The sequence below is a fragment of the Aptenodytes forsteri genome, unplaced genomic scaffold (genome assembly GCF_000699145.1).
Source record: "Aptenodytes forsteri isolate BGI_AS27 unplaced genomic scaffold, ASM69914v1 Scaffold211, whole genome shotgun sequence".
Lineage (NCBI taxonomy): Eukaryota > Metazoa > Chordata > Aves > Sphenisciformes > Spheniscidae > Aptenodytes > Aptenodytes forsteri.
The window spans coordinates 406,099-433,468 of NW_008795246.1; the positions used below are offsets into that span (position 1 = coordinate 406,099).

A 27,370-nucleotide genomic window follows, 5' to 3' on the forward strand; every position below is an offset into this window, starting at 1 on the left:
GATGCTTGGTGTAAGCAAGTATTTGACACTTTTTGGCTTTTGGCTGCTGCAAAAAAACATGGGGAGAGAAAGCAGAGCTCTGCCTTTACTACAGCAGGCACCTTAAGTGACCAAGCCCAAAGTGGCTCTAGTTCAGAAAAAAAACGTTTAAAGCATGGACCAAGAGAATTCTACCACACAACTTCCAGAGCTAGCTTTAGAAAAAATACACTAAAGACTCACACTTGCTTCCACCATTCCCATACACCTTGAAAGGCCGCTGTCCAACTTGCTCCCGCAGCTAGGCTGATTCTGATCCCCAAGTCAGTCACAAGTACACTTCAGCCAACTGACATTACTTCATAATCACCAAGGTAAACAAAGATACTCAGTATGAACCAACAGCATGCCACACTCACAAAAACCACAGTTCATGCTTGCATCACAGGCTATCTGCAGGTGGTGTTGGTATGTTCTGTCTAGGACCAGCCCCACTCCCACACAGAGAAGTCTCCAGAAACCATTTTATCCAGAGGGAGCATATGGGTGGTAGCAAAACAGAAGATACTCATTTCCAGCCTTCCCCTGTCCATCCAAAAAAAGGGGTAAGGATTGGTTAGGGAGTACTGTATCATAGGAACAATTATCTTCTTTTTTTAGCAAACAAAACAGAATGGTAATAAAGATGTCATTTGGCACCTTGCAGTAGAGTTTCATTTTCATCTTTTTAGTGTTCCACTCATCAGTTCCTTCCAGACTAGAGAGGTAAGTTTTATCAAGATCCCCATGCACTTTCACTATGAACCCCCAATTACTCCATAGGATAAAGAAGGAACCATTCAAGATAACTCAAAAAGATGAAACATACCCCAGTTTAAACACAGAAAGTGAGGAAAAAAATTCAAATAATTTTCAGAGCGTCTGTTCCAGCCTAAGTGCAGCTGGCATTTCAGTTAACTTGACAAAAGGAGTCCGTCATACAGTTCCAGTATGTCTAGTGGTTCTGAGCATAGAAGTGCTAGACTGTCCATGAAGGTACTTCTTATTTGGTCTCTGGCTTGTCTTGCAATAGTGGTATAATTGATTCCCACGCCGTAAGGCACTGAAGAAAGAAATAAAGAGATTTAAAAAATGGATTGTACATCAGTTCTTGTAACTTTTGACCAACATTTCCAGACCAACAGAATGTATGTTCAAGAAAGGCTAGCCGGGTCTCTGTAGATTATTACAGAAGGGGGAATCTCAAACAGCAAGAAAGTGTTCAGAAAGAATAGCTGCAATCTCCAAACAAAGAAAACAAATTAAAGCTTTCCAAAGTCATCAGCTGGCCCAAGCCATTAAAAATCATCAGAATACCCTGGATTTCCAAATATCAAGCTAGATTCTTCTAAAGTGAAGAACACCACAGCTTTCAGCTAGGCAGACAAACTGTTTCTAGTAGAAATTCACATCTTTGTGGTGTGACTGTGGGAGAGGGCTGATTTGGACCCAATGGTGGCTATTATAGGCTACCTCCAGCAAACTTATTTGAAAACCCCATGCATTTAGGGAAGGTAGTTCAGAGACACAGTATACTCTGGTACACCTCTGGGACTTGGACCTCCACTGCATGATGAACTGGTAGTGCCTGGTATAGTAAAATGAAAGTGGCGTCTAGCTTCTGGTTATTATAAAGTCACTCCAGGCTTTGGAGTCATTTCCCCAGACACATATACTTACTCCAGTCCTTGTGCTGTGTATCATTACTGTCTTTCAACTGTGTACAGCCCAGAAGTCAAACTGAACAAATACAGACCATGGAATATATATTATTAAACACTGGGAATGAGCAAACTCATCACCAGCTCTTATATCCACAAGTTACTGTTGTCAAGCATCTTCCTTCTAATCTTGCTGATTGTACTGCAGGTGAATAGAGTATTTCTAGTTGTGTATCCCGAAGTGATTAGACGCTTTCCTACCAAAAAGCTTCCTTACTGCAGCCAAGAGCAAAACTAAGGTGTACAGATTTAACTGTCAATTGCAGAGGCACTGCCAGATGTTCAGTGGAGTCTTTAATACACCCCCTTCCACAGCAGTCTCAGAAGAGAGAAGAGACCAGGGTGAAGGAAGTTCTTTGTGACTAGTTATGAATTACTGACAAGACAGACATTGGAAGGGGCAAAGGAAGTACATACTAATATTACATGGAGAGGTAACCTACCACAGGAAGAAGTTTGTAAAGTAGATGTGGAAAAAAGCAATAGGCAAGAAGATGAAGTATGTCACCATGCATAAGCCTAGTATTGTTTAATGTATCAACCACTGCATTGCACAGCACTGTTCTACCATGAAGGAAAACTAGATTGGTAGCATATGCAGTTGGATGTCAAGGCCCTTTCACTTAAAAAATAAACCCAAACCCCCCAAAAAAAGAGAAATCTGACACTGAATCTCAGGTACACATGCACCAACTGAAAAAGGGCACAGGCACCTGACTAGCTATTTCCAGGACTAGCATACAAAGGACAGAACTATGCACAAGGGGACAGAGATTAGAATAGTTTATGCATACCAGGTGTAATCTCTATATATGGATCCATGGATGTACATTAACGCATGTAGTTTGGTTCATAAAAGGCAGAATCAAGAGATTTTCTTGTCTGGTAGTATTACTAGAACATGCAATTTTGGTTTTTTTCTTCGCCACTACTGCTGCTCAGTGATTTGTTCAAGAATGCAAGACAGACAAGCACCCAGGATGAAATGCTGTTACAGGGCTGCCTTGCAAAAGACTGCTAGTCTCATGCAGATAACTTGAGCATGACCAGCAAGTCAATAGTTTACACTAAGCTGCTGACAAAGAGCACCTTCCACAGCACTAGAGAACTGATTTAGAACTCCAAGATTCTTTTCTTCAAGGCAGCGTGAAGATTTCCTGAAGAATTATCACCACCTCAGAGGAAAATTAACTACTGTTATTCCTGCCAATGCTCCAGCAGTGCCACGTACCTTCTCGTAGTACTGGATGTTTTTATCTGCCATCCCCATGAGTAGCTGCCTAAAGTCTTGTCTTTTGTTGTTCTGCCATCTCTCCATATCTGCTTTCAGGTCAGCATTGAAACACTCTACTCGGTCTTGACACTTCTCAACATCTGTGGGTACCTGCAGCAAAACAAATGAAGATTGAAACTGTCACTGAGAGTGCTAGAGACTAGCATAAAGGACAGAACTATGCACAAGGGGACAGAGATTAGAATAGTTTATGCATACCAGGTGTAATCTATATATGGATCCATGGATGTACATTAACGCATGTAGTTTGGTTCATAAAAGGCAGAATCAAGAGATTTTCTAGTCTGGTAGTATTACTAGAACATGCAATTTTGGTTTTTTTCTTCGCCACTACTGCTGCTCAGTGATTTGTTCAAGAATGCAAGACAGACAAGCACCCAGGATGAAATGCTGTTACAGGGCTGCCTTGCAAAAGACTGCTAGTCTCATGCAGATAACTTGAGCATGACCAGCAAGTCAATAGTTTACACTAAGCTGCTGACAAAGAGCACCTTCCACAGCACTAGAGAACTGATTTAGAACTCCAAGATTCTTTTCTTCAAGGCAGCGTGAAGATTTCCTGAAGAATTATCACCACCTCAGAGGAAAATGAACTACTGTTATTCCTGCCAATGCTCCAGCAGTGCCACGTACCTTCTCGTAGTACTGGATGTTTTTATCTGCCATCCCCATGAGTAGCTGCCTAAAGTCTTGTCTTTTGTTGTTCTGCCATCTCTCCATATCTGCTTTCAGGTCAGCATTGAAACACTCTACTCGGTCTTGACACTTCTCAACATCTGTGGGTACCTGCAGCAAAACAAATGAAGATTGAAACTGTCACTGAGAGTGCTAGACTGCTGAATTAGCTCAAACCTCACTGAGCAAAGCTACAGAGGAAAGGGTAAGTTAACAGTCCAGTAGTTACCCTGAATAAACTCAGTTATGGCTGCAGGGAGAAAAGGCCAAATTCTGTGTTAGTGAGGAGACAGGATTGCTGAACTTGTTCTCTGCTGTTTGAGGTGGTGGGCAGTTGTGCTTGTCCACCTCCACGCCAGATATGGAGGCAGACTGAGGAAGAGCTTGCTAGAGGCACATGGAGAGCAAAACCACGTGGTGTAAGTGCTGGGTGCCTAGGCTCAGTTCCTAGTTCTCAAACTGAGCAGCTTGACTACAGCTCCAGAGCAAGTTTTCTCTCCTCCTTCCCATTTACAGTTGCACTAGGCATTTCCCAATTTACACTAGCGTGTATGAAACAACAAACATTTAGGTTTGTCCAAAGAGCTGGATAAGAGACCTCAGTGTTCTCTCTTGACTGTAGTACACAAACAGCAGTGATCAGCTATGACTGCAGAATAAAATTCTTAAGCCTCTAGTTTCTAGCTTAAGCCTTTTGTTTCTAGCTTCCACTTCTAACCTTACAGGCTGCCTGAAAAAAATGTAAGTGCAAAGCACTGATGATCATCACTGTGTATTGGCTCATGCACCTTTGGGCTCAACACTGGACACGTAATCACACATAAGCAATGGGAGAAATCCTGAAGGACAGCCTACTGCAAGCCTAGGTAGAGATTGAAATGGATTATGACAGTAGTCACCAGCCCAAGGTAGATGCACTTTAGGCCAAAGAAGTTGGTCTTTGCTTATGTTTTAACTAACATCATGTATACCACCAGGCAACTACAGGAACAATTTACAAACGGTTCTTCAAGCAGGAAAGCCATGAACGCCTTTCTCTCCCTTCTCCTTGTGCTGCATGGTTCACACAGACGGAAAGCCTGTAAGGACGTGGAGACTAAGCCCATGACCTCAGAAGAAGAAACCCCTGAGCTCTAGCACCCATGTGAGAAGTAAACTTGGGCTCTGGAAGCTGTGACTTGCACAAAGGCAGAAGGCAGAATGAAGAATGTTTGCAGAAGTTTGTAGTGGCTCCTCTCATACTTGATGCTTTCAGAAAATTCCCTTTTTCTTTGAGGGACATGAAGGAAGGAAGAGGATGAACAGACTACGTAAAAAGCTTTTCATAGGTAACAATATAGGAAGTTAGAGGTGTGCTACTACCTTGCAGTTTGGCAAGGTACATGATTTAGACAGAAACGTATCAACTCTGGTTCTTCTCCAGGATGTGGACTAGGGTTGATCACTGACTAATACCCAGAGAAGGTCCTACATCTGTTCTCTGATAAAGCTGTTCAAGACACAGGAAGCACCTCCTTCGTGCTCATAGGATTTGAGTACCCCTTTATTCACACGACTGGATTTACACTACAGGTAGCTTGGGGGTTCAGTAGCTACTCACTTCCCCCACCCTCTCGGAGCACTATACTTCTGGCTACAGAATTCACTCTGCTACAACTCCAGACATTAAGTTCTCTCGTAGGCTTCAGACAAGACCTACGAACCTAGTGGCTGGAAGGTTTAGAAGATAGTCCCCTCAAGGCAAGTATGCTTTGCATCATATTTATAAGTACTTTGCTATGTTAACAGGAAAGGCTAGGCTATCAAGAGAAAGAGTCATAAAGTCTGGAAGCAAAACCACATAAGATTTCCCAATCCAATTAAGTTAGTTTCTAAGCACTCACCAGTTTCCTGCTTCTTCTGCCAGGATCTGAAACCACAACGAAGCTATAAAAAAAGAAATCTGTTCTTTCTCACAGCCAGTTCTCCTGCATGTCAGGCTGTACGACTTTAGAGCTACAGGGACAACCCAGTGATCAGCAAATGGGTCACGTATGCTCTAATTAAGGAACAACAGCAATGAACTCCAGCTAAGTCTCCACAGGCATCATGAAAGCAGCATCTGCACATGCACTGCTCCTGTTCAGGAGTGTAAATATCTTTCCTTCCAAAACTGCAGCTTCCCAGAACAGAAGTTGCAACTCAGTAGCTAAAACAAAGCTTTAGGTTACTTAACAGCTTTTAAGCACTTTATATCTAGTGCAAGGTTAATGAGAAGAGAGGTTATAGTTCTAACATCAAATTTGGATGTTGAAACATCAATGCTGATGCTTTTATCTGCTTTTACCAATGGAGCTACTAAGTATTAGCTAGCAACTAGGAACTGAAAAGAAAGAAGATTGGACTTTTGGGGAAGTTGCTACTTTCTTACTGATGGCTGCTTTCAGCTATTTGTATAGCTCAAAAAGACCCAGCCCCAAAATGAAGTGACAACTGGCTCCAACTCCAATACACTCTAGAAGGGCCCATCACTATTTTAGTGAGTCAATTTAAACTGATAAGTCATCAAATGCCTAAAAACCTCAGTTGGCTTGCTGGATATGCTAGATTTAGTTCCTTCTATCCTACATACAACTTGTTAGAATACCTGCTTATACAAAGCTACACTGAGGAAGTAAGAGTACATACCACACCAGCCAGTAGTGGGGCAGGCAAAAGACCAAAATACAAGAGCACCACAAGATACCTAAGACACCAATATTTGTAGAGTCCATGACAGACACAAGACCAGAAAAATACCAGTTTGCACTTCTATGCTCTGTCCTCCAGCTTCTTAGATTAAAGACATTATGTGAACCTCCTGTAAGATTATTGTATGGTAGTCCTAATACTGGAAAGTCATCCATTAGTTATTAACACAAAGATGAAGGGGAACCAAAAACACCCAAGCAGAGGAAGGGAACAAAACCTGTTGTCATTGTTGGTTAAAGCTGCAGTGGTTTAAGACAGGGCTCTTGCACAATGCTTCATGCAGAAAGCAGGTGGCAGCATAAGCACGCCAGTTTACAGCTTTGTTCTGCATGAAGCCCAGCCAAAACCTGTCACCCAGTGACACCTGCTGTGTCTGTTCAGCATCACACAGGACGGCCTCCCTAGCAGAAGGGGCAAAACATGGAGTCTTCCACAGTCAAAACAGGTATCCTACAACACAGTTCAGCAGTGCCAGGGCTAGGACTTGAACTCAGCTAGCTGACATCCTGCTGAATCACCAGGGACTGTTCTACCACTGCTTCAGTCCCTGTCACTAGACACTCCAACTGATTGCTGGCTGTTGTTCAAGTGTACACAGGTCAGAGCCATCCTGCTCTGAACCGTGGGAGATCAGTAGTACAGAACTTGCTAGACAGGTTATATTTGTTCATACCTATGTCTTTATTCCACATCAGCTTGCCAACAACAAACTTCTGTTCTGCCAGAAATTGCTTATACCGCAAAGAAGCTGCCAGACCCAGACAAAGCAAGTTCTGTTTCTCCATTCTTCTCAGGAAGTAATGTAAGTGCAAGCCGTTTTTGTAGTTTTAAGTGCTAACCTTTGGACGGTCTTCTTTTTTCAAGGCTACTGCTTCCAGTTTTGCTTCATACTCCGCTTGAACTTGGTCTCTCTTCTTCAACACATTCTATGGGCAAGAGAAAAGACAGCTGTGAGAGGGATCCTCTTGTTCTTTCCCTCCCCAGCCTGCAAGTGATACAGCTTAAGCGCTAATTCAGTTCAAAGTCAAGACTTTCAAACTCACTTTGTCCTATTTTACGGTATTTAGGGAGTAGCTTTTAAAAACAAAGAGCACTTGCTCTCCAGCAGCTGGCAGGGTCAGATAAAATTCAACTTTTGGACAAGCTGGAGGCATGCAAGACAGAAGCTGTCATGTAACCATGAATATAACCCTAAGTAAATTCAATTAATTATTTGACCTATTATTAGCATGAAAAGGATATAAACAAAAGCATCAAAGCTGTCAAGGACTAGTGCAAAGCTGTTGATATCCTCAAGCAGCAGAGAGACAACAGCATGGGCTAGGAGACAGGATGGCCACCACAGAAGATATTACATCTCCCTTTCCACTTGCAAAGACTCCTCAAAGTCCTTTATAGCAAGCTGTTACATTCTTGTGTTAGAACAAAAGTAAACTTTGCTTTTAGATCAGTTTGGGGGGTTTGGTTGTTGGTTTAATTAAAAAAATTAAAATTATAAAAAGCACAATTTACAAGAAAAGCACTGAACTACCCGAGTGAGTTTCACAAGCAGTAAACATTTTATTGACAGAGTATTCTCAGAACAGAGAGCAAAAGATGCCACCCTTCTCTTCTACTACATCCACAAGCCAAGATCTCCACTAAGGTTATACTACAGTCTTACAATTTAAAAACAACCACAGAAATTAGTCTTTTTAAGAACATACTACTAAAAAATAAGTGGTTCTGTGTCTGCAAGACAGTCTTCTTCAGTCTTCACAAGGAAACAACTAGTAATTTTTTATAACTCAGTTGATGCAAAGTTACTACTAAAAATGCTCAGAGGGAAGTCAGCCAACACTCACTGCTGAGGCACCTGTAAATTTGAACTTCTCTTGCAGCCAGCTTGGCCAGTTTATGCTTCAAGTCTTCCCTTCTGCCACCCAGAAGGAATTACCCCATTAGGACAAAGGGAGGTAACTAGTCATTTTAACAGTTTCAGACAAGGCTAGTAAAGCAGGACTAGTCATGTGCATTGCTGCCTACAGAAATACCTGTTTAAAAAAGTAGTTCTCAGAGCTCTAAGAGCCAGTCTAGCCAAGATCTGTTTCCCAATTAAAGATGTACAAACCCTGTATCTATTAATCATCATCTTCCCCCAGCTCCCTCTTAAGCCAAGGGAAGGTCACCAGTGCAGTTCCTCTAAAGTGCAGATAGGAGACGTTGCAATCGATATTCTTACAAACCGCAGTCCATGATAAAAGGGACTGGCACCCCATCCACAAAGTTGCTATTAATTTAGGCAAAACTGAAAAATTCACCTTCAACAGCTTAACCCTCCCTTTTGTCCCCAAAGGGATGCAAGCAAGCATGCCATTGGTTGTGTTTGCTTGAAAAGCCACAACATTCCCGTTCCTTTTGTAATCTAAGTAACTATCTGGAATAGCCCTTAAGTGATTGAGGTTACCAATGCAACAAAAGCCTGAGAGATTTAACAGGTATTTCTACTTTCTATTGCCTCTTGAACCTGAGTCAACTGAAATTTCTTCTCAGAAAAACAACTGCCTCCAGCAATTGCATTCAGCCTTTAGGAGCCTGGAGTTAGTGCAGTAAGCTGGATCTGTACCAGGAGTAGTCAATGATTAACAGGTATCGTCAGACTAGATTCAAAGGGCAGGTGTCTTATTTCTCCTTAAGTGCTCAAGTCCATCCACTGTGGACCATTAACAATATGCTTCTGAATACAGCTTTAAGTATCCATTAATGGCTGACCTGTATGTGATGAGAAAAATATTGCCTTCCCTTTCACTTGTCCCCTATGTGAAAGGAAGTGTTGCCTCTGGCACCTCCAGGCAATCTCTTCTCAGTTGTAGATCATATGCATTAATTAATGCTTCAGCAGCTCCTCCGAAAAGCTCTGTACCAAGTATCCCCAGACTTACCACAGCCCATGCAATCTTTCCACTAGTTAAGGCCTCAGAGAGAAAAAAAAATTAAAAATAAAGAAAAAAATTTAAAAAGTTTTAAAAAGTTGGAAGAAACCAACACCAAACAGAAAAAACCTCACACATCACATTTCAGTTTTTTGGGGACAGAACTAAACCACTGGTCCCTGTACAAGCAAGACTTAGCTTGCTTTCAGTGAGGTGGGTCCTTCTCCATTTTGTATTCTGTTGAAACATTTCACCTTGGCCCGTATCTCTGAAGGAGCTTCAGGAGTTTGCCATCAGCCTCCTTTCTCAAATTGCAATCCTATGCCATTTGCACATCACATAGCTTCCTACTATGACTAGACCTCACAAGAGGATCCTTATTTACTTTACTGCACACCTTTAGAGAGACTGTTAGCTATTCATGTGGTGCTTGCTTTCAATATGCATTAAAAGTAATGTCCAAGCACACAGCTGGGGATTGCACCATCTGATAAGCCTTTCTGGCAGTGTTAAGCATACGGAGTTCATATAACATTTTAATGTCAGCACTGAATTATGTAGAGCGGAGTTCGTCCTCTGCACTTGCCTCCCTGGGGAACACCAGCGTACCGCAAAAAATGTGGTACCACACGTTTGCTGACAAGGGCCTCGCTGCACCTGGATTTGAGACATTGTCTGGCCATCTCATACATGGCCTGTGTTTTAGAAAAGGTCTCTCCTAGACACTACCAGCACACATTTTAACTCGTGCCCACAATGCCAGCCTCTCCCCACTTCTGCAAATCTTTCAAACAAACTCAGAGATGGGGCTTCCCTGGAGTCAGCCAATATTTGTTTCAACCAGAACTACTGGGCTTTGCCTCCATACGTGCAGTTCCCCCAGGCTGCCTCCTCGCTGGGTATAACAGTGCTCCTGAAGACACTAAGGTGAACATTCATCTCTAAAACAGCGAAGATAACCTGGCAGTTCTTACTGTGAGAGACATTCACCCAGCTAGAAATTGCTCTACAAATCAAGTTCCCATACCTATACCTAGGGTACAGTGTGCAACAGAGAAAGCTATCAAGGTTGCACTGAACTCCTAGTACCTAAAGACCTACCTTCCATCAAGTACCCTGTCCAAAAGCTGTGCTCTGAAAGACCAAAACAGACTTTAATTTCACAAGCAGGCCTCACAGCAGCTGATGAATAGGACTGCACTGCTAGTGAAGAGGACAGCCCTTTCAGCAGAAAGCCTCTTACACTCCAGCAGTAGCCTCCTTTACAGTTACTTACCCAATTTTGTGGAGTTTGTAAAGACAGTTCTGTAGCTGCTTACTGAAGAAATAACAGACTAATATTTTCTAGCATAAGAAAACTGCACTTGGTATGACCTGAGAGATTTCAGTTTTGGTATTTGGGAGGGAAGGAAAATAGGAACAGTCTGCCTTGGCTAGCAATAGTTTTTATTCTTGATTTTCAGACAGAGTAAAGCTAATGAGATGCCCAAGCTGGACACTAAGCAGCATAATCCTTATTTGCTATCAACTGCTATTTTGCAAGTGTGGTTTCTAGATCCAACTAGTTCCAAAGCACCAACACAATGAATATGTTCAGTCCATTACCAGAGAATAACTGACAGGAAGAGTGAAACCTTTAGGGCACTAGGAAGTCAAGTCATCAGTCTGAAAATTAAGCTAAAAAGCAAGGGTTTCTTCAGCTGAAGAGGTACTTCAGGCAGTTAAACACCACTTACCACAGGGAGAGTGGCATTAAAGACCTGCAGCTAGACTACCTGTTGGCTTGGAGACAGCCCCATTCTAAAAGGCCTCTTGTCAGATGATGGCAAAGACACTAAGTGCAGTCTCCAAGCCAACAGGAGTACCTGTTGTACCTGAAGTACCTCTTCAGCTGAAGAAACCCTTGCTTTTTAGCTTAAAATTTTTTTCCCCTGCTACATTTGTGAAAAGCACCTCTCAACTCAGCTTGACACTGGAGATGCCATCTCCAGTAGGCCGTGGCATTTGTAGCATCAAAAGCCAGATGTTCTGGATTAAAAGCTTTAACGACTAGCCTCATGCTCTGTTTATTTGTAAGTACACACACACACTCCTTCCTACCGAACAAGGATAAGTCTGAACACCCTGGGTCAAGGCTCCCAGCTACAGCTCAGAGTGTTCCAAGCAATACTTGGGTGTTAATAGTCCTGTAAAGAAAATGCACCTCATTTATGCTGGGGTCAATACTATGACTATGAAAGCAGAGAATATACACGAGGAATTAGTGCAAAGACTTCTGCAAGAATACTTCAGCCAGGCAAGACAGGAGCCATACAACTAGCCATCTGAAGCTGGGAAAAGAAATCTGCAAGCATTTCAATTCTCAGTTTGAGAAGTAGAGGATGACTAAGATTAAGATGGAGAAGGACTACCATGTTCAGACTGTAGGTTTAGAACAGGCTATTACATCTCTAAAGGAGTGCATACCATAGCCTTGTAACAGTTGTTCCAAGTGGAAAGTCCTCAGAAGCAATTTGTTTGTTAGTACCTTATAGAGGGAATGCTAATACGTACTGTACCACGGGCATATGGTGAAAAGCTCTAACAGCTGAACTAGAGTCCTTGGTTTCAGTTTTCAGTGCAGTTAACTCAGTAATTCTTTTCCCTATGCAATGGGATTGACTACTAATGGTCCTTAACTTCAAGAGAAAAAAGCTACTTCAGTGCAGTTTTTAATTACTTCTGCATAAGCAGCAAGATATCAAGTTCTTAGAGAGATTAAGAGTCACAGAACAACATCTTTAAGCAGTTACTTGGCATGCAGAACTTAAGAGAACTTTACAACAGACACACCCTGCCTAGGGTATGGGGATGAGAGAGGAAGCAGTGTCTGTCATTTGGTCACGTGGTTCTAAAAGGAGCCACCCAACCCTGCTACATACAAGTGACAGAAGCTGTTAATCCTACCTTTTCTGCAGGGCCAGACTCTGACCCAGTAGTGAAGAGCTGAGCCACCACTGACTTTCTAACAATTCAAAGAGAAGATTCTAGGCAGCCACAGGATGTCTCCTATAGAGTAACCACCTGCCATTCCAATGAAGGAGCAACTCTTCAATGCTTTGTGTGCACCCTAGCATTACTGACCTTAGCTTGACTGAATAGCAGAGCGGATGGATAATGCTACCCATGCAGCACCCTGCTACTAAACATACCTAGTTTTGTTTTGATTATGAAAACATCCTCCTACTTAACGTATTATTTACTTCCCCACTTTTCCCACCACCAACCCTTCTCCCTGTTAGAAAGAACAAACTCGCTGATACATCGTTCCATGCAAACACAATGACAGTGTCTTCTGCCACAGGGCTCTCTACCTTCATCGACTCCGAGTACAATATATATTCCCTAAGCACAGGCAGGAAGTCTTCTGTCATGTCTTCACTGAGTTCTTCGAGAGCTGTGCAGCAGTTCCCAATACAGGCAGACACCCCTTCCAGTGGCTCTGATAGCTCAACCTCCAGCCCTCCCCAGGTTGAATAAACAGGTCCGTATTCTCGTAGTTCCACCAAGTATTCTGCAAAAGGCAGATGGAAAAGTAGATTAACAGAGTAAGAGTGAGGCACAAAGATCTGCAAACACTCACACCAAACAGGAGAAACTATACACCAAGCTTGGCAAACATTAACTCCCCCAGGAGTCAAGTCTTGTGTTGCATTAGCATCTTAACAGACAGAGTTCTACGGCTGCACAGGTGACAGGTCCAAGTTGCCTCCTGCTTAACTGACCATTCCTACAAGCTTCCAGTACAAAGACACTTGCATCTGTGCAGTAGACAAAGTAATTTTTTTTAAACATATGTAAAACTTGGCTCTGCTAAGAGAGGTCTGTAAAGGTTATCTTAATCTAGGAATTCCATCTGTACTCTTCCAGATGGAATCTACAGTTTTTTCTGCCTCCCAAAAGTATTTCCAAAAATAACTCTAGTAAGGAAGTAGGTTGGTATAACAAGAGCAACTTTAAAAAATATTTGGAGAGTTGAGCTAAGATAAGATACTGTGCTAGGCTTTGGGCCTGTTTTAAATCTGCAAGAGGCATTAGATTTTTCTGTGTGTGGCTCATTACAGGCCAGAATCATTGACGTAAGTTGTCTTGGTCATGCCATCAACCAGAACAAGATACAGAGCACTCAGACTGAAGTATTATGATAGAGGACCTTGTGTCCTTACCCAACTGTTCCTTGATAATCCGCTGCGCTATTCTGTCAATGGTACCAAGCTTTAGAGAGAATGTGTCTAGATACTCCCCAATGGCTGCAAACTCCAGTGGCCGACTTCTTAATTTGTAGCCTCCTGTGACGTATTTGACAGACTCCCCCATCTTTGACAGCAATGCCATTCCTTGCTTTTTGTAGGCATTAAGATCCTAGGAAGTTAAAAAAACCCAACAGTTGAGAAATATTTTACTTGCATGTTGGAAGATTAATACAGTGAAGGATACTTTCCACTCAAGATCAAATCTTGCAAAGGCAAGAGTTTACATGTGACATGTAGCCTTGGACAAAACCTCACTTTGTACAAGTTGTACAGCTGAGCACAGTTTCAAGACTACCTCTAGATGGAGATAAGCTATCCAGGGGAATCGTATGAAGTACATTATCAATGAGTAAGTGGTCCATCTTTGCATATGGCCAGACTTTCCCATGTTCCTGTACTGCCACCAGGTAAGTAGTGATATTAACAGCTCTGTTTCCAGCAATACTGTTCATGCCATTCATCCACACATACTTTTAAGTCATAGCCCACAGTACCAGTATTATGCAAATGCACCAGCTGGCTCTGATGACCTAGTACAGAGCTACACATTGCATGCCTATTTGGTCAGCAGGCTCCTCACACCTGTTGTGTGGTCAGATAGGGGACAGGGGAAGGCTGCACACAGAAAAAGCGCAGCATGAGGAGACTAGCACGGCTTCTCTGGAAGTCAGACTGCAGCTCAGGGTGGGTCAGATGTAGCCATGTTGCCTGCACAGAAAGCTTAAACTTCCTTGCCGACGCTTTACACGTGTGCATAAATCAACATTCAGACAACCTATGGTAACAAGGTTGTTTACCTACAATCTTCAGGGGATTTCACCTTGACAGCACAGCAGAAAAAACCCTGCTTTTAGTCAGCCAAAATGCTGTCCATTTTGCATTTTACTCCTTCCAGCAGGGGTCACTATTCAACATCTCAAAACAGGCTTAAGAGCTACAACTAGGTTATCCTACACAGCCTGAGGAAGAGATGTTTTCAAACCAAGTAGACCTGTAGAGGTCAAGAATCAAGACATGGTATTACAGACTAGACTAAAAGCTTAAGTGTTCTTTAAAAAAAAAGAACAACAGCCATCTTCAAAACATGTACTATGGTATTCTTTCCAAGTACTTATGTATAAATCAAACCTAAGTCTGATTAAGACAACCTGACTTAGCAGCTGCTATAATTTTGAATTATGTTTGCATTTAAATGCAGTGGTTCCTTGACTCTTGCTTTCTGCCTGTCCTAAGCACCACCTGCAAGCAGGCATCAGAAAAAGACCCTTCAACTCAAAATTATTCACTCACTCTCTCGAGCATTCTGGTGTGTTACTTGGTCCAAACAGGGAACTTGAAGAAAGGTTGGTTTCTCTTTTTCAACCAGGAGGTGGTCTCATGACCTTCTGCATTAACTAAATTCTGAAGTTCTAGCACACTGAACTGACACCTCACTGCTGCAATACAGCAAGTTCCAACATTAGAGACAGCCAGAAGAACACACGTCCTTTCCCCTCAGCCTCCCTGGATACTCTGTATTCTCAAGGCAAGCTCTGCCGAGGGCTGAGGATAAAGCCCTTATCATTCATTTTACAGGGGTGGGAGAAGACAACTAAGCAGCTAAGAAAGTTGCATCATGCTTTGACAGCTGAAAAGCAGAACAAAGCTATCTGACATTTAACTATCAAGGTGCTAAACAAATTCTGCATTTCTGGCTTGTTTCAGCAGCTAAGTTCACCATGGAGGGGAAACAGGGAACTGGAGACCGAGTCTCACATTACCAGCAAGCAGAGCACGAGCCTGAAGTGAGCTCAAATTAAGTGTCACATTTGAGTGAGCTAGCGTAATGTGACATTGGAAAGATGTGCTTTTACAGCTCTCCTCACGTATCAGGTCAAACCCAAGCATGACTGTAGGTCCTCCTAGTCTTATTTAAAATGCAGTTCAAAAGACAGTCAAAGAAGATTGCACCGTTGCTGGATGAGTCATGCAGAAGATGAGCATGAAGCTGTTGACCAAGAACAAACAAGAATGAGGTCTTCACGCTTAGTTTTGAGGGCAACAAGTGCAAGCAGTATAGAAGGCACAGACAAGAAAAAAAGCCAAGAAATTTGCAAGCTTTTGTGCAAGAGAGATGTCTCCTCCTGCCCCACCTCCCTCCTCCCCAAAAGAGGATTTTACAAAGTCTACAATTTTCTGAGTTCTGAACCTCTCTTGCATCAGAGGAGTATGTTCTAGACACAGGGATACAAAACAATCAGGTCTGGAGAACTGAATTTGTAAATCTGCAGACCACCCCTCCCTTCAAGCAAAGGGAACCCGTATGGTTGTCACACACAGGGGTCTGTCACACACAATGTTCAGGGTCACCGACAGCTCTCTGGTATTTTAGGGGAAGTTCTGACCTAGGCATGTAGCTTTATTAATGCCTTTTTACCTTCATTTCAAAAGAGACTGCAAAAGGTGCCTGTTCTGTTGTCCCTGTCAATGACTGTGTTTGGAAGTTACTGGCTTACCTTGGCTGTGAGAAACACGTTGAAGTGCTCATTAAAAGAAAGCACTGGGTGGTCAGTTATTCTCTTCAAGAATTTGTCTAATGCTTTCCTCCTTGTCTCCACGAACTCTTCAGAAAAGCGATCAACAACACCCTTCACCACAAATTTCTCAGGAAGAGGCTGTCAGAGACAAGCAAAATGCACAAGATTCAAAAGACCAAAAACTTGCTTCTGCTATTTGGAAACATACAAAGCAATCAAACTCCAGTCTTAAGAACTCAAATGTTATGTTTGCTAACAGGAAACATACATCAGATGGGATGCAAGCCCTGCTCTGAATCACCCTTTAGCTGGTCTGGCCTAAAGCTAGCAATTCTACTGAGTGGCTTCAGCTGAGAGCCACACCAGTGAAGCCGAGACAGTACTCACACTAACTACTTCTAGCATAGCTTATGGTGTTCCCCCTACTGCTATCCACGTTCAAGCTCCAGCTCTAAAGGAGATGCCAGTGGAGCTGCACACTATTCACTTCAGCAATGCGTGCACACACACCCCCTGATGTTGAAGCAAGGCTGCTCAGTCCAAGGAAACTCAGAAAATTTAACAATTCTACTTACTCTTTTCCCCCACATTCTGAACAATTTAGAGCTCCTGGATAAGGCCCTTCTGTGGAGGGCTGATAGTCTTAGTGATAGCACCACACTGAGCAAAGACAGACAAGCAGGCTTGACACAGCAAATGGTCAAGTAGTGGAGCCTTCCTGAAGCACTTGCACACTCAGTCATCTCATAGCCAGCATTCCTGAGCATGTTTGTATAAGTGACAGAGGTCTGCCAACATACCTACTCTTTCATCTTACTCCTATTTCAACTCCACCAGTTCATCTCCGCAGTTCAGCTTAACATGTAAGCCCAAGTCTGCCTCCAGACTCGCTAGTTCTGCAGTCCCTCCTGTTACACTTACACTCCAGAATGCCAAGTACTGCTTCAGATGGAAGATAACTCTTCAAGCTTCAGCATGGTTAGTCACAGCTCTACCACTAGATCTGCCTTTGTTCTCTCTGGACAGCATGGACTCTAAGATTAACACCAGTTTTAAAATTGTGCTTTGCATTTTATTCTTGTGAAACAGTCTGCCTACACAGATAATCTGCTTACTCTTAGGCTAGCAATGACATCCACTTTCACCCAATTCAGGAATCAGGATTCTCCTCTGCAAAGAGTCTTTGTCACCTGAAATCTGTGACAAAAGTAATAAAAGAAAAAAAATCGTGTATGCATATGCCTTTCCCATCATACCCTAGCTGATGTGCGATGTACATGAAGGTTGCACCTCCTAAAAAACCCAGCCAGAATGACTTAGCCGCAACACAGCTACATTTTGACCACTATATTTAGTTCTTATAATTTAAGACTTCTCTTATTAAGCTTAGCATTCAGATCAGTCATTCTAGTTAAACCAGTGTAAGGTACACTCTAATTAGACTTCTTCAGAAGACTAATGCTTAGTGCAGTAGTCTTCAGGGAGGAGGAAGCTCTCTTCCCTTGCTTTGTAAGCTTTAGCTGGGACTCTCTACTTTGGGAAGTCACTACCTCAGCACCACAGGCAGGAAGAAAAGGACAAGCTGGAAGACTAGTTTAAAGAACCCTAGTTCAACCAAACACATGCAAACTGGCCTGAATAATCACTAAAGTTTGAGCATTTGAGACACACAGAAGGGTGCACCTCTATTACAGAGACTTCTGCCATTTAACCTGGTTTTATCTATAGCAGTAGTTATAGTCCTTTACATTTTAGGCCTTTGGAGGTCCATCCCACCGTGTGTAGTCAGTACACACAGCTAGCAACTGTGTGTTACTTATCTATCTTATAGTCTTCCAGCTTAATAGTCTACTTTTCCCTGCTGTGACATGTGAACAGAGTTCACTGCAGTCAAAAATGGTTTCAAGTATCCAAACGTCACCATCCAAAGACAAGATCCTGGGCCATGTTCGGCTTATCTTTCTAGTCTAGAGACAGATCTGAGAGCATTTTTACTGTTGTTTGAAAGAACAGATTAGAATAAGTCTCAGATCGTTTAAAAAAAGAAAAATTCAGTAACCAAAGAGATTAAGAGGAACCCATATTCAGTTTAGTTTGGGCTCCTAAGTTTGGGCTCGCTGCACTGAGAAGACACATCATTTGTTACAGGAAGATTTTAGGCACAGTCACTATACCGAGATTAGGAAGACAATCCCCTTTTGGTATTTTGTTAGACAGAAGGCCTCCAGGGATTGAGGTATCTCCAGTTACAAATACAGATACTCTCAGATTGGCTTGAAACATCCTTTCAGAACACACTTGAGTCACCGTGCACCTGAAACTGCCTTTAGCTTCTATTCCCCATCTACTTCTAGGCAATAAACACATAAATCATTCAGCAATCTCCCCGCCATATCACTGCATGGAGGAGATTAACAGGAAATTCCGTAACTGCTAACTTGTGCATAGACAGACAAAAGAGGGCAGCGCATCCTTATGCTTCCAGATTTTCTAGGAGAGAGACACTTAAGAGATTGCCTTGTTCTGCAGCCAGTTTCATGTCCAATATTAGAGCCACTTGTGCCAAATTTGCTGTTCTGTGTGCAACGAATTCCAGGTCACAGCAAAGCAGCTTGATTCCATGGCTGTGACTCACCTTCTGCTACTAGACTATTATTTATTGCCTTGCAGCCTTCAGGCAGGACTGGCAGCCTGTTAGTACACTCAAGAATCTGTAGAAGCTTAACCTCGATAGTTCCAGCTGTTCAGAGAATGGGGAGGGAGAAAAGAGGGTCTGGGCAGCTAAACACATTCATCTCATGTCTCCACCTTACCCCAGCAAGCTCACGCGCTCTCTCTCCTCTTCTCCCTACCTCTCAGTAAACATATTTGCTGCCAGTTAGTGGCATCACATGATTTTGTGAAGTATTTCTTATCTTTGAGAGACTGAGCTATTATTCCACTTAGAGGCAATTCCCAGAGAAATTAAGGGCTTAAATAGCTCTCTACCCTGGAACAGCCTAACTGAGTACTTCTCACATAACTTAGCCCTTGCTGAGGGAGGGAGAGCAGAGAAACTTTCCCCCCATCCCAGACAGGCAAGCTAAGGTATGCTAGCAGTGTTCCTGTTCCCCAACAATTCACCTCCTACAGGCCTTTTTGAATTTCTTTGTTCAAAAGAGCTGATTGTGATCTCACGGGCTTCCTACCTTTTCACATCTTCTACAGCATGAAAAACAGTCTGCTGAAGATCAGTATCAACCTCTTCGTATCACATAAGGTGGTCAGACTGCCAGCTTCAGTGACAAGAAGGGGTGCAGTAGTTTAGCTATCTCATTGGCTAAACTTCTGCCTACTGAAGGCATGAAATAGCTACGAAGCCAGAGGCTAAGATTTGCAAGTCTGTGCTATTAAATGTTAGCACAAATAGTTTTAAAATACTCTTTGAAACTAGTTCAAAAGGCCATCCTGAAAACTGACTGAGAGTAGGACTTGAAGTACCTATATGGCTTTTCATAAGCCTCAGATACTCAGAAATCTAGATGTAATAATTGAACAAATGGATGAAGCGTATTCCATTTATGCCACAACAAATGTAGCCACCATGCATATTGCCCTACAGGAGGCTGCCAAAGCTCACCTCTCTGGTGTGCCACCCAAGAAAAGTATAAGCTTCATAATCAGTCAAGAATGGGAAGCTCTTCCCACTCGACTAGAAGAGAATGAAGTACCATATTTAAATCTAAATACTAGAAGAGAACAAAGTACTGTACTTAAATCTAAAGAGATATATCACCAACATATCACCCTTGGAAGACAGATACAGAACTGTCCTTAGTAGCAGATTCTTGCTTACTACCTACGGGAATGAGATGCGTTGGCTGAGACTCTTCCAGCTTGTTTCTCAACCAGTCGAAGTCTTGGTACCGCCGGCGGACAGAATACTCTGGCAAATCAAACTCTGCTCGTGTGGTCTGGAAAAGAATAACAGGATATGCTTAGTGTGTACCGAAACCCCTCACTTCAGAGCTTAGCAGCAAATGCAGTACTGCCATCACTGGCAAGGGTGAGGCCAGACAAGCCTTGCACGGGGACTCCATCCCCAAAAATCATGTTTGCAGCCAGCATAAGAGAAAGGTCCTCTGGCCTTTCCAGCAGTGGGAAAGCCAGCAATAAGAAAAATGATTACTTGGAGCTGATGTGTTCTTAATATCTATTTGTACTTTATTACATGTTGTGCTCAGATAAGCTTTATGGGAGGAGAGTACTGTGCACCATGTTAATCTCTTGGCAGTTACAAGTTTGCAGGGAAGACTGTACGAAATCTTCTTTCCAAGGATGAGACTATTTTAGCCATCAAGAATTAAAAGCAAAGATATTTAACGACTTGTTTATTCTATCAGGTGCATTAATCATGGGTGAAAAATGTTTCACCACTGCCCCGTATTCCAGAAGTGACAGGCTTATTACACTCCTTCAAGGCTGAAAGATTAAAACATAAGCCACTGCTAGGTTTGCCAAAGGACTGTTTTTGTTGATTTCTGAGAGGAAGAAATGAGTTTGTTTGCGTTAAGTTTGTGTATGCCTGATTAGAGATATCAGTACATTAAGTTAAGTTTCCATTCTTTAGGGCAAGGAGTTAAACTTGCCATTACAGGTTTGAGACAGAAGGTAAGTACACAGAGAAACTGCTGGCAAATGTTTTATTCAGTCCTTGAACAGTCCATAGCCTGGAAAGCTGACTGCATGGGGCTACTTGCACAGCATGTATTGCAACTGCCTAAAAGCACTAATGAAACTGTGTGCCAACTAGGAGTCTCTGCTAAGGAGCCTGGTATTGCTATAGCCCTGATTGGAAGGTAGATGGCCCTTATCATTATGTCCCACTGAGAAGCACAGCTCACAGAGAAGCCTAGAGAGCTATACTTGGTTACTTGCGGCATCAAGACCATCTTGCAATAAAGGTGATGCTGCAGCGCCAGCACGCTACATGTTTACAGCTAGACATCAAAACCATTGCATTCTGGGGAATGCATGAGCTCTCCTAGCTTTGAACTGGCACTGAGTCCAGCACTAGGTTGCTTTGCTACTCCTAGTCACTACAACCACCTGCTAAATTCCAGCAGAGATTTTGTATTTACTTCCAGACTGAGAGCAGTTGCCACATATTTGGAGAGAGCCGAGCAGCAGCCTTTAAATGCAATCCACCTCTTCACCTGCTCTCTGGATGGCTCCAACTTTTCAGTTACTGCACGTTACTCCCACCTGTCCCCACTGGGGATCCCATACAAGTTCTATGCCAGAAATCTCTTTCTAGGGAGAAGCCATCAGCCTTAACACGCTATCAACAGAACAGTAGCTCTAGTATACTATAAACAGTGTGCTAATGTGATATCACCTATGAAATAGTTTGGTTTCTAGAAAAGGCAGGCATAGAGAGACAGAAAAGACGACATCAAGATCACCTCCTCCCTCCTTTGACCTGCTCGCTATGGTAAGAGATACACATTAGTCCATGGACTAACATAATGAATGCTCACCAATGGAGCAGTTGTATTTGTAGATGAGGGAATACCAAGACCTAGATATCCACTGTGGATTTGTGCTCTACTCAGCTACACCTCAGAGTAACACCAGCTTATTTAATGTGTTAGAGTGCCACACTATAAATTAAACTTCTGAGACTTCATATGAACCATTTTCACTTGTTTTGAGTAAGAGACTAAACGGCATTACGCTAGAACAAAATAATTCGCGCACATGTAGACAGCCCTCATCAGCCAGCAGTGCTGACTACTTTGCTCTGTTAATAGGGCAGCTATACCTCAGCCTTGCAGGAAATGATCCGAAATAAAAAAAAAGTAATGATTTAGTAGTAGGGAGAGCTTTTGTGAACTGGCTGTCACTGGGCAAAGGCCTCTTAAAAGAGATTAGACAGTGAGTGAGAGTAATCAGGATGTATACACACTACAGTGTCTTATCCTGTAGCATGAAGATGAAGGTAAAGTCTCCTATCTGTTAGCGCTGAGAACCTTATTAACCAGTATTCTCCTAACAGTTAAGGAAAGCTGTATAGGTACTATTTAGTCTAGAAGTAGGAAAGCAGGGTAAGTCCCAGTGTGCAAACTTTGCATTAGTTATCGTTTATCTCTAGCAAACCGCTCCTGCTGCCTTTACATCACAAGCAGATTTGCAAAGTTTTCCGTACATCAGGTTTTGCTCCTCAGAGGGAGGCAGATGAAATACATCACAGTCATCAGCATTTCAGAGTTTGCTGTACAGGCTGTCAAATCTAGACAGCAAATAAGCTTTTCAAAGACTATTTGGACAGAACGTAAGGACCCTTCAAGGTTTTAACGACACCTCACTAACGCTGAAAGAATTTGGATCTCAGATCAAACCGTTCATTAGCTTAGCACGAGTTATTTTTTCCAGACTGCACGCAAAAGGGAAGAGGGTCTTGCCACTGTCCAGAGACGGCAAGTGAAATGTCTGTGGTTTTGACACAGTTGAATTCCTCCTGCTTTCTCAGTAGGATCCATAAATCTCATCTTGCCAGGACGCATGTCTCTCCCAAAGGAAGCTGAGAAACTTATGTGGCAGATCTCAACCTCCCAAAAATAATGGGCTAGACATTTCCAGGCATTTATTGAAGACTCCAGCACAGTTCCACTAAGTCAGCACTGCAGTATTCTGGGCTCAGTTTTACTTGCTGGAAAGCAGGCGGGGTTACAGACACTTTTACCTCTGTTGTTGGAATAGTTTTGACTTGAGGCAATATTAAGGCAGTCACCAAGTCTTGGTGTTGTGTAAGATACTTGTCTTTCTTGAAAGGAGCTGGCAGCCAAACCTAAAGCTAGCCTGTGATGACTATGTGAAAGTATTTTTGTGCCCTAGTTCTAGTCTCTTACTCACTATACCCGATTGTGGATTCCCCTCCATGTTACTACTTAAGTTTGGGGCAAAATCTTCAACTAGAAAAAGAGGAGAATGGCAGCGGGGGGAAGGGAGCAAGGTTGGTGTTCTTAGCAGTTCATAGTTTTGTTTGTCTCAAATAGTTTAGCCTGTTTGAAAAAGAGATCATAGCACTTACACCTGCTCCTCTCTAGGGATCAAGCTGTTTCATGTGCTCAGGTAATCTACCCAATGCATGCACTGGAAGCAGGAGGAGGAGGACAGGGAACAGAAAACAAGACCTCCACTTCAGTATTGACTGGTTTGAAAGCCTCTCCCTTCAAGCCTGAAGAGCAACTGCATGACTCTGAGGAACGGCACACAGCTGTTCAGACCTCCATGGGAAAAGGCACAGGAGAAGGCCTTGCCATCCTAGAAAGTACAACAAAAGTGAAGTTAGAAGTACACTTACTTATGTTTCCCTCAGGAGAGATGACTACATAACATAAGGGTAAGCTTTATTTTCCCCCTCCCTCCCTCCTCAGAAAGATCTGCTTGATAAAATCCCTCTAGAGTGCACAGTGGTCTATCTAAAGAGCACAAAGGTGTATCATCAAGAACACCTGAGACACTTCAATCATCACAGTCAAGACCAGCTAAGTTCCAGCACAAGTTTCACCCACCTTTTTGGTTTCACTAGCCTCCCTGTATAAGAAAACTGCTGTTAGCAAGAAGAAAACAGGGTATGCAAGAGTCAAGAGAGCCAGGTCTGAATCACTGTCCCCATTATTTCGGGGATTCCCATTATGTTCTTTAAACGTGTTCATCCAGAAGACAGGCTGGGGAATGCTACCTGGCTCTTACCAGGAAGCTGTGAAAGCAGGGGCACAAGCAGGACCAAGTAAACTCTAAGCTTTCTTCTCAGCTTCCCTAAGAAGCAAGCCATTGTTTTGGACCAAATGTTTTGGACCCTTCCTCAGCCACCCCCACCTTCTGACAAAGGTATCAGTAAATGAGAAGTCTGGGGCGTACTGCAAGACTTCTCTTTTTTGCTGTTACAACGAAGGACTTTTCTAAAGAAAGAAAAAACCACACAACACAAAACCAAGCCTGTGGTCAGGTTACACTCTTCCCTACAGTGGTGTCCAGTCACGGCCACAAGCGCACATTACAGCGCTAGCAATTACATTCCCCTCTTCCACCTACTGATGCTGCTTTTCACAGCAAGGAAGTCTTCAGCGTAACTCATTCTAGGACCTATGTTTATGCAAACCTTTGAGGTTCCAGTAGCATTCTTCAGTGGAGAAAGAAAAAAAAAGCAGCCATCCCTGCTTCCTCACCCAGAGCCACCACAGGGACCCTTTCAGTCCTTTACAGGTCTCAAACCCCTGTCATGCAAGACTGCAAAAGAGGCGGTGGGAAGGTATGGCCTTACACTGATGACAGGAGCAAGGTCTGCTATAGAACTTTGATCTACAACCTGGAGGTGCAAGCACCAACACTGATCCTCATCACTGTCTAGGGATTATTCCTGTGCAGCTTTTTTGCCATGTTTAATTACTGCTTTCAGCTACAATGGATGATTGGACAACTAGCTTGGCATCGAAGAGGCCTTGTTTGTAGGGCAAGAATGAGTCAGACCATTAATACTGTTAGTCTTCTAAACAGTCTTTTTTTAAACAATGGTAGATAGTGCTAGAGGTGCTGACCCTAGAGGTTAGCCAGAAGTTTACAAGAATAATAAACCCGAAGAGGTGAGGCTTTCATGGTGATTGATAAGAATAAGTTATGCACTGTTTCACAATAGTATTGTAATGCTATGATACAGCAGATTTATGTGCTACAATGAGATGCCAAATAAAACAAGTATTAACAGACAGGTAGGTAGATATGCAAAATCAGAAGTACAGAATGAGGTTTTTTCAATTTAAAAAGAGACACTGTTGGTTAATACGTCTCATCTAAATACGGTACATACCTTACTGACGTTCCAGAGTTCTGCTTTAAGAAGGAAGGGAACCCTTGTACGAACACAGGTTTCCAAGCAGAGGAACATTGTTAGGGTGCCACTGCGTAGAGATATTTTATCTTGACAGAATAATCGGGTCTTAATTTAAGGGAGAAATAACTTTAGCCAATTTTAGCCATTTGCCTGTGGAAAGCTGCATCTCATTTTGTGCTTCCTATTCCTTCCGATTGTGTAACAGCTGAACGCTAAGTTGCTCCACATAGAAAAGTCTCCTATAATACTTCTTAGCATTTTCTCGTAGTTAAGATACAGCATTTCTTGCAAGATTATGACACTTAGAGCAACAAAGAATGACAGGCCTACTTAAGTGTGCAGTAGGAGGAAGCTACTATTTTAGAGAAACCGCATTTTCTCCTGTGCGGCCTGAAAGCAGAACTTTGGACTAGACATTTTGAAAAGAATTACCTGTGAAGGCTTCCTTATCGCAAATGAAAATATTGTCTCCAGGATACAGTGCCATTTAAGTAGGCCAGAGGAATGTTAATCTTTTTGGACAAGTGGATCAAGTATATTCCTAGTGATGTTAGTGAACACTTTTTGCCTTAGGTAACTACAAGTGCCCAAAACAGATGTCAAGGTCGCCTAGGAGCTGATGCTAATGAGAATGAGCTAGTTAACAGAAATCAACATTCCAGTTGTGAGTGCAGCAGACTTTTCAGCTCACTTTTCCTATTAGTGTAATTAGATTGCATTAATGATTGAACTACAACACATGCTGAAAAAATCTCTAGCATATTTCTTTTGGTAGGCAGTAGCATTCTTAGGCTACTTAGTTTTAGCAGCAGCTATACAGCCTTCTGTACCAACAACTGCATGGAAGCTAGTTTGCAGCTGAACATCAAGATTATGATTTAGGTAAGTGGCTGATAGAGGAAGTGTGGTAAACACTTAAGCAACAAGCTTAAAGCATTTCAGAAAAGGAAAGACACAAAATGTGAGATGATTAACAGTGAATCAACAACAAGGCACATTCCCCTTCAGGGGAGGTAACTCAAACCAAATCGGTGTCAGATTACTTTATATGAACAAACTTTCAAGTTAATGAAAGAAACTGGCCTTGCAAGTTTACAAACAGTTCTATTTAAGAGTCAGAGACAAAAAACTAAGCTGACATGTTAAAAGTTTTGCGTAGTTTCATATACTGAAGTAGTAACAGTTCCGCTAAAAGAAGTCACACCTTCAACACGTTCACAAGGTACTGAAAGACACTAAGTTCTTGTCCTTAAGATAAGGGAATACAATGCAAGACATAGATGTCCAGAACATGCCCTAAAAAACAACTCCCCAAAGAAAAAAGTACTAGGAAAGGAGAACGTTGCTTTGTACCTTTGTTGTAACCCTGTATGTGATATATGTCTCCATTGTGCACACGTGTTTTTTGGGATCATCAACAGTAACAAAGAGGTCTCTAGTTTCTCCATCCAAGTCATCATCCAGCTGCAGTCTGTTGAGGAGAGATGAGGAGGAGGCTGGGCTAGAAGTGTCCACAGGTGTGCCATTGGGTAGACTGAGATCCTGTATTGGAAAGGAAAAAAGCAGCAGGTTTTTAATAAGTGAACAGATTCACTGTAAAGCACAGTATTCTCTAAGATGTTATTGACAAGCTTCACTGATATATTACAAGGGCTATTTATTTCAGCAGCTCCAAGGATCACCCTTTTCCAGGACACCTGGGCAATCCCCTAAGGTCTGGGCTTTGAGCATTAGGTTGTTCTACTGTTCCACAAGTTGAAGAGAAAGCACATTACCACCATACCTCCCCTTAGCATGGCGCAACCTGGTTTCTATCCGTGAGGAAGTAGAAGTACTGCTGAACCAACTGTTCCTGGTGAGGCAGAACCAACTTAGACTCTGAAAACAAAACAGCTAGGCAAATCAAGAGACCTACTTATAAGACAGGCTTCAGGCAAAGTGGCAACAGTTCAGTTGACTGGAACGCAGTCAGCCTTCACCTCTGCCCTCCTTCCTCTACTATAGGAGTCTCCAAACTTGTATCAGAGGCTTCCCATCCAGTCCATTAACTTCCAAACATGTTGACAGCAGTCAGACTGAATTGCCATCACTGCACTACAGGACAGTCACAGATCACACTCTAGCACCAGTGTCTATGCACACCTCCTTTTTGGAGTCCTAATGCCAATGAAAACACTGTGTTTTGGTCAGAGAGGTCCTCATTCCCATCCTCCCAACTCCAAGAGTATCATGCAGTGCCTAGGGAAGACAGAGGCTAAAAGAATCAGCAAGTGGCTATTTTAGGAAGAGACAAACAAGGGTTTGGGAAGTCTGTAATTCCTTGACACTGACTCAGCG

At 42.6% G+C, this 27,370-nt stretch overlaps 1 protein-coding gene across 1 annotated transcript in view; it reads right to left on the reverse strand.

The window, feature by feature from the left end:
• Nucleotides 1-740: 740 nt before the first annotated feature.
• SNX30 (sorting nexin family member 30) overlaps nucleotides 741-27,370 on the reverse strand; it is a 46,485-nt gene continuing 19,855 nt past the window's right edge. The window contains exons 2-9 of the mRNA XM_009278778.2: nucleotides 26,387-26,575; nucleotides 20,001-20,111; nucleotides 16,138-16,296; nucleotides 13,556-13,751; nucleotides 12,704-12,903; nucleotides 7,278-7,364; nucleotides 3,667-3,819; nucleotides 741-1,081 (exon numbers count right to left, since the gene is read on the reverse strand). Of these exons, the coding sequence (XP_009277053.2) occupies nucleotides 1,022-1,081; nucleotides 3,667-3,819; nucleotides 7,278-7,364; nucleotides 12,704-12,903; nucleotides 13,556-13,751; nucleotides 16,138-16,296; nucleotides 20,001-20,111; nucleotides 26,387-26,575 (1,155 nt within the window). The 3' untranslated portion in view covers nucleotides 741-1,021. The remainder of the gene's footprint in view (nucleotides 1,082-3,666; nucleotides 3,820-7,277; nucleotides 7,365-12,703; nucleotides 12,904-13,555; nucleotides 13,752-16,137; nucleotides 16,297-20,000; nucleotides 20,112-26,386; nucleotides 26,576-27,370) is intronic.